Source organism: Mustela lutreola, chromosome 14 (genome assembly GCF_030435805.1).
Source record: "Mustela lutreola isolate mMusLut2 chromosome 14, mMusLut2.pri, whole genome shotgun sequence".
Classification (NCBI taxonomy): domain Eukaryota; kingdom Metazoa; phylum Chordata; class Mammalia; order Carnivora; family Mustelidae; genus Mustela; species Mustela lutreola.
In genome coordinates, this window is record NC_081303.1 from 60,548,802 (window position 1) to 60,561,148 (window position 12,347).

The 12,347-nt window shown below is 35.2% G+C and overlaps 1 protein-coding gene across 1 annotated transcript in view; it reads right to left on the minus strand.

The window, feature by feature from the left end:
* The window catches only part of USH2A (usherin), a 704,505-nt gene that overhangs the window by 171,027 nt on the left and 521,131 nt on the right, over positions 1-12,347 (minus strand). Inside the window, exon 49 of the mRNA XM_059145262.1 lies at positions 4,267-4,488. Coding sequence (XP_059001245.1) covers positions 4,267-4,488 — 222 coding nt within the window. The remainder of the gene's footprint in view (positions 1-4,266; positions 4,489-12,347) is intronic.

The window sequence follows — 12,347 nt, forward strand, 5'->3', positions numbered from 1 at the left end:
ACCTGATAGTTTATTATATTGGTCCTGCGTACTAGACCTGACGTACATTGCTATGGCTTGCGTGGGAGAGTATCGATGCTGCTCCAACTATCAGAGTGATCAAAGACATTAAGAGCATGGACTCTGTCACCATTTGGATGGAGTTAGAGCCCTTTCTTAGCCACAGTGGCAAGAATTCACAGGCAAATCTCTCAGCTTCCCTTGCATTTAGGTGTCGACATATAGCTGAGTTCTAGTTCAGTGAAATGTTAATTAAAATATTTGCTATTCCTAGACCTGGCAAATAAAAAAAGAACTCAGACACATGTTACTCCATGCTCTTTTCCCCTTCTGGCTGCAGAAACAGGTACAACTCCCAGGTGCCCACGGAATTTGGCAGTTCAACAGGTAGCTCATAACTAGGAAAGAGAGCTGCCTACAGTTTGGCTCATATCTCAGTGCTATTATGTAAGAAAAAGTAAACCCCTGTTGTATTTGAGTCTTTACTAATTTGGGGGTTTCATTTATAATAGCAATTAATGTTACCGGAAGTAAGGCAGCCACTTGCTACTTATGTGATCTGGGGATGGTTTCTCACTTTTGTGAGAAATGCCTCCATTTCCTCATCTCGAAATTGGAGAGACTAGTACTTACACCATAGGGTTGATGCAAAGTTTAACTGTGTTATAAATGTGCGGATGTATACAAGGTACATAAAGCACTGCTTCGCAAATAGTGAACACAGAATGTTGTTTACTTTTTGCTGTCGTCGTATCGTCTCCTGACTCTTGTGTACGTATTTTAGCCAGTAAGCAGTGTCTAGGAGACACGTGACCAGACTGGATTCCTTGACTGGACTTCAGTTATCTTTAGAACACTAACTTCTTAAAGCTATAATTCACGGGGACTTTTTTTTTTTTTTTTTTTAAGATCTTATCTATTTGACAGAGAATACAAGTAGGCAGAGAGGCAGGCTGAGAGAGAGGATGGGAAGCAGGCTCCCTGCCAAGCAGAGAGCCAGACGCAGGGCTTGATCCCAGGACCCTGGGATCATGACCTGAGCCAAAGGCATAGGCTTTAACCCACTGAGCCACCCAGGTGCCCCCATGAGGAAATTTTTTGGAAGGACTATGTGTCTCCACTGAACTCTTGTGCATCATATGATTCAATGCATCATTCATTTTAAAAGACCTTGGCAAGTTACTTTTTGGTTTTGTTTCTTGGTTTTACCTGGCAAAGTCAACTCTCTTGCTACCTTACACTGAAGATCCAGCAGTCCTGTGCCATGTATTGGAGGAAATCATTAAATTGGAGGGGGAGGGTCAATGAAAGTGTCCTAATTGAAACCTAATTCTGTTCTCTATAGGGCAACTATTGATCATCACGATTTTCTGGGCAATTGATGCAGATCAATAAATCACATGGGACTATCAAATAGTTTGACAGTATGTATATTAATATCTTCCTCTAAATATGTCCTTCTGGGTTGGATTAAAAAAGAACGCATAGATGGGGGAGTCTGGTGGTGGGTATTAAGGAGGGCATGTATTGCATGGAGCACTGGGTGTGGTATAGAAACAATCAATCTTGGAACACTGAAAAAATAAGATTAAATTAAAAAAAAAAGAATGCATAGGTGGATATAGTGTGGATCCAGATGGGTGATTTATAATTTTATAGAATAGTAAATGCCTTAGAAACACACTTGATGGTTGTCCAAAGATAAAATGAAAAACTAGAAATCAGGTATTTTCTGGCTCAAAAAAGGAGAAAAATCTTTCCCATACTGGGAATACTAAAATTTAGTTGTGAATAATATAATTAAGCATTTCTTATGTACTTAAGGGTTATGAAAATACTGAGAGTCTGGTATTGTTAAGGCACAAGATTCAGGATTGAATCCTGGATCTAGGATTCAATCCTAGGACTGGTACCTTTTAAAATTGTTTTGATTGATTAGTCTTGTTCTTGAAGTGTTCTTCTTAGCAATTTTCATCAGAACTTTACATAGAAGAGAAGGTGTACAAAGATACAGTATTTAACAATAACAGTATAATAAATAACTATTACTGATATTATGGGTAACACTTTGATAGTTTTGTTTAAAAAGAAGAAATTATAGAAAAACAACAGGAAATTCATAGTTCATCTGCATCAAGATATAATGATGTCCTGAAATAATGCCCAGAGAAGGGCTGGAGCTCCAACATTTGCAGGTTACACAAGCAGATTTACCCTGAAGCTGATGAAGCTTGAATTTCAGGCTTTGCTTACATGAGCTCCCTTCAAGGTAAGCACAGTTACATATTTTTATAAAATTAGCAAATGTATAATGTTTAAGTACAATTTATTGTGGCCTCTGTCTCTTGCCCCTTAATCTTGCTTTCTGTCTTAGGTATCCTTGTATTGATTAAAATAGGAGAGTGATTATGTATATTTTTGAAATCAAACTAAGAGGAAGTTGATTTGGGGAAATACTAAGTCCAGGTTCAGTAGCTACGTTTATATGACTTCTGTCACTTCTATAAAATGTCATTAAGGTTTGAAGAGGTCATTTTAACTGCAATTTGGGAAAATAAGGAATGTGAGAAATTACAGACTCCTAAGTTGGATACATGTAAAGGGATGCTTTAAAGAAAGAGAAAGATCAGACAGAAAAATTAATGGAATATGAAACAAAAGTTGTAAAACTGAACAACAGAGTCACTTGAAATAGTCTGCCATCGAGAAGAGAATTATAACAAAAGAAATTTTAAATTATAACAAAGGTAGTAAACTATTAAAAGAAAATGACAGATCTAAGATTGAAGTATAAATTATTACAAATTATGAAGATAGGTAACTCATAAATATATTGGAAAAATTTATACTTTTGCTGATGTGTAGATAAAATAGTGACATCATGATAACGTACGACTCAAATTCAATCATATAATAAAGATATCCATGAAAAACTGGTTAATGATATTGTCAGTTCAACAAATATTTAAGATGAGTCACTGCAAATCACCTTAAGACAAGAAAACTTAAAATGTAAATCTTATAAAGATCCTTGGTAGATATTTCTCCAAATTTGACAGTAATCCTAAATATTTACATAAAATCACAATAATAAATATTGAAGCTTAAAGCCACTTTCCAAAACTTGATATAATTAAAAATGTTTTAATTAACCACATGACAGGAATAATGAGTTGTCTTTCTAGAGCTACATGGTACAAAACCATTGTCCCATGAAGCAGTCATCAAAGATGTAAGTTAAATGTGTCAGGAGGAGAAAAGAGGGATGTCAGAAGTTATAGAATCCAAACAGAACTATTTTTATATTGGTGGAATTTGCTAGATATCCTTTCTTTGATTTGTAATTTTTATAATTTAGTGTCTCCTTCTAAGTAAATATTATTTTTATATTTTGTCTTATCTTAATCATTTCATTTTCTTTCCTTAAAAAGGTACCAAACTGAATAACTTTCAGGCACCCCAAAATCTGTATCTGACTACCATGTGATCTTGGACACTGTCTAATCTCTATGCTTCAGTTTCCTCATTTTTAAAATATAAACAATAATAGTATCTATCTAGTAAGATAGTTATAAGGATTAATAGAAAAAAAGAGACTAATAATGTATAAAACATTGGGTATAGTACCTGGCTGATAGTAAGTACTCCATCAATGATAATGATTATTCTTACAATTAGTGTTAATTTACAGGGTCCCTGGGTGGCTCAGTTATTAAGCGTCTGCCTTTAGCTCAGTTCATGGTTCTGGGATCTAGCCCTGTATCCGGCTCCCCACTCAGTGAGGAGCCTGCTTCTCCTTCTCCCTCTGCCTGCTGCTCCCCCCACTTGTGCCCATGCTCTCTCCGTCAAATAAATAAATAAATAAAAACTTTTTAAAAATAGTGTTAAATTGATAGCCAAAAAAGAATAACAGAGCAAAATAAATGACATAGTGTCATCAGTAATAATTTTGCATATTGTTTGTGTTTGCTAGGAAATATTCTCTTGATCCAGAACCAATGCATTCATGTGTGGTTTTGTTTTTGTTTACAGTGGATATGACACTTTTCAAGAGGAAAGCATTTCAATCCCTTTTACTTAAATGCATCATATGAACATAGAAAATGTGAATTTACATTTTTTTGTGATATAATATGTACTTAAATTTTGCATTCGAGATAATTAACATGAGCTTTAACTCCTTATTTGCTTTATATCTAGGGCAAGATTTTCAACCTCCCTGTTTCTCAGATTCTCCACCCTGAAAGGTAGATAAGAGCTCTTTACCTGGAAGGCGGCTATATGCCATGCCCTCTTCTTCTCCACCACAGCATTCTAAATCTTTGCTCACAATCTGTCCACCACAGCACTGCTGGCCATAGCCATCATGAAGCCTCCCAGCACAGCAAATCTGGTTTCCTGAGGAGGAGTAAGGCATTTTGCCACAGCAGGAGTCACCGATGCCAGTGGAAACCCGATTGTGCTGTTCATCTGGACAACATACTTCACCTGTCAATTTAGGACAATAACAATCATTGCATAGTTAAAAAAATATGCTTTGACTCACAATGAAATTTTATCAGTCATATTGCAGATGCCAACTGGTTGATGGAACTATTAGAAAGAACGCTGTCATTTTGGAGTTGCAAAATTTCAATACGACTTAAAAATTTTTGTATTAAAGAGGTATAAACATGTATCTACTCATATACACAGGTGGTAACTTAGAAGTAACGCTATGCTGCCTATTTCCTCTCTCACCCCTAAGAAATGTGTACATTAGGTCTGGTAACGTGATTAAGTAACATTACAAAAAAGTTTGTCCACAAATACTTTTCTATCTATGTCATGTATTTTTCTGGAAAGTGGAGTGGATTCAGAAATTAACCTAAAAGTTGGATTCCCTAGATTATGTTTTTTTAACCAATTTATAATCATTTAAGCAAACAAAATACTTTCAATGTGAAGATCAATTAAAAGAGAGGAGATAAAAATACTATATTCAAGTCAGCACATCAGTACTTTGCTGGGCTGTGGAAGACACTGAATTTCACTAATGTAGTTGCACCCACATGCTCCCTTTGCATGATATTCCAGGAAACTTGAAAAAAGAATAAGATAGTCTTTTGCCTAGTGCCATGGTACCAAAGTTTAAATTTTATAAATGTCAATAGGCAGCATTTGTGGGGGTAGGAAGATGCTCTAAAAGACAGAACAACTCCAAAGGACAAAAAAAATAATTTTTCATCTTTTAAGGATACCTTGGAAAGGACTACTAACAACTTGGTGGATCTAAAATTAAAACTGTATTGCTCCTCTCTAGCTCATAACCTAACTCTCAGTTGACCTCCTTTCTGAACCCTTGGACCCTGACTCTCTCTTCCCTCTTGCCTAACTCTTCTTTTTTTGTGTCTTCAACAGATCCTCCTCTCTTCACTTCACCCTTTAAAATATATCTTTCTCCCTGGACAATATTCCCTCATTTTATCTTATAAGGTCTATAAGTATATTGGCCAGCCTCTGGCAGGTCTTAAAGCTCTAAACCATGATCCAGATAAGATTTACATAATCTAGTTAATGACATGCCAAACCTTAATAAAAGGAAGATTCAAATTCACTAAAATAATTAGGATTCCCTTAAGAATTTATGGTCCTGGACTTCCTGATCTTTATCAAATAGTTTATCTATGTTTGAGGTCGAAATATTCTAAAGCTTGGTTAGTAAAAACAAGATGACTTGCTTACCAAAATGATATTAAAAATATGGGGTAATATTTATCTATGGATACATATGTAAAGAACATAAAAAAAATAGGAACAAGAATGCCTAGCAGGTATCCTTGAAGTCTTTCTTATCCATATTCATTGGTCAAAAATCCATTCTAGTAGATGAAATGTACAAATTACTAGAAATACACAACCTAAAAGACTGAATCATGAAGAAATAGAAATTTGGAATAGACCTATAACTATTAACAAGATTGAATCACTTATTAGAAATCTCCCAACAAAGAAAAACTCTAGACCAGATGGTTTCACTGGTGAATTTTACCAAACATTTAAAGAATTGATATTAATCCTTCTCAAACTCTTCTAAGAAACTGAAGAGGAATAAATACATCCTAACAAAATTTATGAGGTCAGCTTTGCCCTGATGCCAAAACCAGACAAGATAATTTAAGAAAGAACAAAGCAAAAACTACAGACCAATATTCCTTATGAAAATTGATGTAAAAATCCTAACAAAATGCTGGCAAACTGAATTAAAGAGCATATTTACTTATTTATTTATTTATTAAAGATTTTATTTATTTATTTGACACAGAGAGAGAGATCACAAGTAGGCAGAGAGGCAGGCAGAGAGAGAGGAGGAAGCAGGCTCCCCACTGAGCAGAGAGCCCGATGCGGGGCTCGATCCCAGGACCCTGAGATCATGACCTGAGCTGAAGGCAGAGGCTTTAACCTGCTGAGCCACCCAGGTGCCCCTAAAGAGCATATTTAAATGATTATCCAACATAACCAAGTGGGATTTATTCCTGAAAAGAATGCAAAGATGGTTCAGTACATGAAAGTCAGTGTGATATACCATATTAACAGAATGAATAAAGAAAAACACAAGATTACCTCAAATGACATAGAAAAAACACTTGACAAAATTCAACACTATTCTATTATAAAAACATTAAATAAACCAGGTATAGAAGGAAACTACCACAACACAAAACAGAGCATATATGAAAAACCCACAGCTAACATTATAATCAACAGTGAAAGTTTTTCTCTTAAGATCAGGAAGACAAGGCTGTCAGCTTTTGCCACTTCTATTCAACATAATATTGGGACTTATAGCCAGAGCAATTAGACAAGAAAAAGAAATTAGGAACATCCCAACCAAAAAGGAAGGAGTAAAATTATCTCTGTTTATAGCAATGCAATTTTATATGTAGAAAACCCTAAAGATTCCACAAGAAACCTGTTAAGACTAATAAAAGAATTCAACAAAATTGCAGGATACAAAACCAACACATAAAAATTAGTGTTTCTATACACAAAACCTGAACAATCTGAAGAGGAAATTATTTTTAAAAAAGTAATTCCATTTACAATAGTTTAAAAAATACTTAAGAATAAGCTTAACCAAGAAGGTAGAAGACTTGAACACTGAAAACTACAAAAGGTTGATGAAATAAATTAAAAAAGACACAAATAAATTTGACATCCCATGTTCATGGATCAGAAGATGATACTGTTAAGATGTTAATACTACCCAAAGTGATCTACAGGTTCAATGCAATCTCTATCAAAATCCCAACAATATTTTTTGCATAAATAGAAAATCTATCCCCAAGTTGCAATGGAATCTCAAGAACCCCAAATAGCCAAAACAATTTTGAAAAAAAAAACAAAGTTGGAGGTCTCACACTTCCTCATTTCAAAACTTACTATAAAGATACAATCAATACTACAAAGATACAATTAATAATCAAAATGGTGTGGTCCTGGTACAAAGACAGACATACAGACTGATGGAACAGAATAGAGAGCCTAGAAATGAAACTACAAAAATAACCAAATAATTTTCAACAAGGGTGTCAAGACCATTCAATGATGAAAGGACTATCTTTTCAGCAAATGGTCCTTGGAAAAATAAATATTCACTTGCAAAAGAATGAAGTTGAATCCTTATCTTATATCATGTACAAAAATTAATTCAACATGGACCAAAGACCTGAATGTAAAGATAAAATTACAAAATTCTTAGAAGAAACATAAGGGGAGATCTTCAAGACATTGGACTTGGCAATAATTTATTGATTATGACATCAAAAGTACAAGGCAACAGAAGAAAAATAGATGTATTGCACCTCATCAAAATTTAAAAGTGTTATGCATCAAAAGACATTAATGACTGTATAAAAAGGCAAACCATAGGAGAAAATATTTGTAAGTTATATAACTGATAAGGGACAAACACCCCAAATTTCCAAAGAATTCCTGTGACTCAGCAATGAAAACACAAACAACCCATTAAAAAAATGGCTAGAAGACTCATACAGATATTCCTCCAAAGAAGATGTACAGATGGTCACTAATCATATGGAAAGATGTTGAATATTTTTAATTATTAAGAAAATGCATATCAAAATCGCTATGAGATACTACTTTATAGTCAGAAAGAACAGCTATTATAAAATAAAGAAACAGAAAATAATATGTTACCAAGGAATTAGAGAAGTTGGGTCTTTTGCATATAATAAATTGCACGTTGTTGTGGAGAATATAATATAATATAAGCTTCTGTGAAAAACACTAAGGCAGTTCCTCAAAAAATTTCACACAGAATTTTCTTATGATCCAGGAATTTCACTTCTGAGTATAAAGTTAAAAAAATATATAAGCAAAGCAGGACTCAAACAGGTATTTGTACACCAATGTTCATAGCAGTATTGTTCACAAAAGTCATAAGGTGGAAACAATCCAAATATTCATCAGTAGATGAATGGACAAAGAAAATGTGGTATATCCATACTATGGAATGCTATTCAGTCTGAAAGACAAAAGAAATTCTCACATATTTTAGAATACAGATGAACCCTGAAAACATAGTATGTGTATATGAAGGACACAGAGTAGTCAAATTTATAGAGTCAGAAAATAGAATGGTCATTGTCAGGGGCTAGGGGCTAGGGACAACAGGGAGTTAATGTTTAATGGAAACAGAGTTTCAGTTTGGGAAGATAAAATGTTCTGGAAATGGTGGTGGTGGTGATTGCACAACCATGTGAATATACTCAATGCTGTTGAAATACGCACCTAAAATGGTGAAAATTATAAATTTTGTTATGTATACTTTACTACAATAAAAAAGTCCAGTTCCATAAACAGGGGAAACATAATTCCATGCCTAGTTTCAGAGACCACTTAGCTACCAGAAGGAATACTCTGTTCTCAGTGGAAGTCAAGATTTCAATAATTCCTTGGAAATCAGAAGATAGGATAGTAGACGATGTCTTCTCTCTAAATTAGAAGAACTTGATGAGCACTTGGAAGATACTTTGGCTCACAAAAAAGAAAAAAATGGATCAAATTAATAGATTTCAGATTAAGCAACTAAATAAAGGATGTACAAGGACATATCCATGTCTAGTCTACACAAAGACAAATGTCATTTGTAAGGAAAGGGGACACTGGAAGAACATTTGCTCTACTTTAGCTAGAAAGAATTTAAAAAGGAAAAAGACAAACACTGGCTGGCACAAGAACCTCTTTCTGTTAAAGCAGCTGCTCTGGTCAATCCATAACTGCCTTTACCACAAAAAAAGAGAACTTTTCATGCAGTGGTAGAAACTGAAGTTTTCATATCTAATTGATATTGGGGTTACACTGTTATAAATTCTACTATGTTTCTATCATTCCTTCCTAGGAATAACCTGTCTCAGAGGTAGACATTTCAAATACATTCCAGACTCTCCCTTTGTCTTTGTCTTCTCTTTAATCAACATACTTTTCTGCTAACTTTGTATTTTTTCCACTTTGGTGCATTTGATGGGAGGAAATTTTTTTTGTTAATGGGATGCTAGGACTAAATGTGTATACACAAACCTATTTCTTGAACTCCCAGCAGAATCCCCAGCCTATAATTTGATGATGGCACAGGCTAACTATCTAATTCCTGATGACTTCATGATCTACATCTCAGACCTTGAATCTGTCTTCAAGAGTCACTGGGGCAAAGAGAGTTTAGATATGGGATTCATAGAAGAGGTTAAACCCTTAAAGGTCTCTATAAATCTATGTCCTTCTTGAAACTGGCTAAAAATTCACTAAAAAACAAATGGTGGTTGTTGAAAAAAATCAGGTCCATCGTACCCACATAACTCCAGAAAAGACTTCTTATTCCCTATTGTAATCCTTATAATATCTCATTCATTCCATCCAAAAAATAAATGACTTGTATACTACTTTGTCCAAGATTTAAGGGCCATTAACAAGATTGTGCTTCCTCACTTCCCATAGTTCCCAACCTAATACCATCCTCTCTCTAGTCCCTGCGACAGTTGCTTAGAGTCATAGATCTATGGGTAGCAGTTTTTCATATACTCTTGCACTCACACTCCCAGTATCTTTTTTTATTCACTTGGGATAATTATGCCCCAAGAGTTTACAGAAATGCCACTTTAATTTTCATAATTATTTTACCATAGCATTAGAGTGATAAGCAGAATATGACCTCCCAGAGATGTCCATGTACTAATCTCTGGAATCTGCGAATATGTTATGTTAATGACCAAAGGGGATTAAAGCAGCATGATGGAATTGAGCTTGATAATGCTATGTGAGAAAGGACTGAGTACTATCGCAAGGCTGGAAGATGGAGGGGGCCCCTAGTCAAGGAATGTGTGGGCGGCCTCTACGAGGTGGAAAAGGATTCAAGGCAGTCTGGCTTGATACACTGTTTCTGGCCCATTGAGACCCATTTGGAACTTCTGACCATGAGAAATGTAAGGTAATAAAATTGTTTTGTTTTAAGCCACCACGTTTCTGGTAACCTAGGAAACTAATACACTAAAGATACTTGGTTTCCGCTTTAAAACTGCACTCTTACACAATGTGTGGATGATCTTCCGTTATGTTCCTGTGAAAGCTTGACAAATTGATTCTCTGTATTTGTTGACAGTGGTAGCACAGAAATGACATAGTTTCCAAGCATCCGTGTTTTCAGAACAAAGCGCATTTCCTAGGGTCTGGATTTGAAACTGTGAGGTCATGCAAAATAGAAAGTCTCTTTCTCTTTAAAGGTTGGAAGCTATTTGTGACTTCCCTAGTCAAATGCTGAAAGCCAGCTTAGATAAAGGATTGCTTGGTCTCTTAGAATCAACAAGAATCAATGAGGATTCCTGGGCTCATAGGATCTCAATGTCCATTAGACATTTGATTCTTAGCTTTTACGAACTGGTTGCCCTTTAACAGAATTGGATAAAAGTGGACACAACTGAGTCTTTGCTCTAGAATAATTCATAAGAGACTATCTCTTGTCACCTACAGGATGCCTCTTAACCTCATGTACTCTAATGCTCCCCAATTCTTATCAACCTTTCCTTCTATTTGCACACGAAAACTTTGGGGGGTCTAATTCCAGAAATCAGAGACATAAATTTCCCACTAATATTACTTAGTTTAAATAACCTAATGAAGGTCAAACAACTAATAAGTGAAAGAAATGAGATGTGAAGCCAGGCAGTTTGACCCCAAAGTCTGTCATTTTTATCCAATCGTTACTCAGCATCAAATCAGCAAACCCCTATACAGAATTTTCTTTTATTAGAATATGATCATATACATTATTACCTGAAATAACGACCTTAGTCTCTAACTGGGACGTTTTTGCTTGCTTTCTTTAAATAGGAATTTTCAATGTAATTTTAATGGAGATAAATTTTCTTTCTTTCTGCTCTACCAATATGCCAGAAAAGCATATTAAATTACATGTATGAAGTCATCACATTATTATATAATACAGTATCTCTAATGGATCAATCTAATTTTTAATCATATAAATTTCAGTCTCCACTAACAGAGTGACTTGATCTTGTTCCTATGTCTTTCTTTTCCTATTTATAGAATAGAAATAGAATTCTAAGGCATATGACTTTAACATTTTTTAACATTTTATTTAAAAAATCACCCATTTAAAATTGACCTATTGGGGTGATGCATAATTCTATGAATTTTAACATAAAGATACAATTAGGATACAGATGAGTTTCATCACTCCCCCGAACTCTATACTATTCTTTCAGTCATGCCTCCTCTCATCTGTCACCATTGGCAACCACCGATTTGTTCCCCATCGCCACAGCTTGTCCTTTCACATGTCATATAAATGGAATCTCCCAGGACATAACTTTTGAGCCTGGCTTCTTCCTTTTCCTTTGCCTTTCCTTTCTTTTCTCTTTCTTCTGTTTTTCCTTTCCTTTCCTTTCCTTTCTTTCTTTCAGATTTTATTATTTGACAGAGTGTGAGCACAAGCAGGGGTAGCAGCAGAGGAAGTGGGAGAAGCAGGCTGTCCACTGAGCAGGCAGCCTGATGTCTGGCTTGATCTCAAGGACCCCGGGGTTATGACCTGAGCTGAAGGCAGACACTTAATGGACTGAGCCACCCAGGAGCCCCAAGACTGGCTCCTTTCACTCAGCATAGTATCTTTCTGGTTTTTATTAGTAGTTTGTTCCTTTTGATTCCTGGGTAGTATTCCTTTGTGTGGATACACCACAGTTTGTTCCTTTACCCACTGAGGGACATTTGAGCTATTTCTGGTTTTGGGCAATTATGAGTAGAACTGCTATAAACACTTGTGAGCAGGTTTTGTA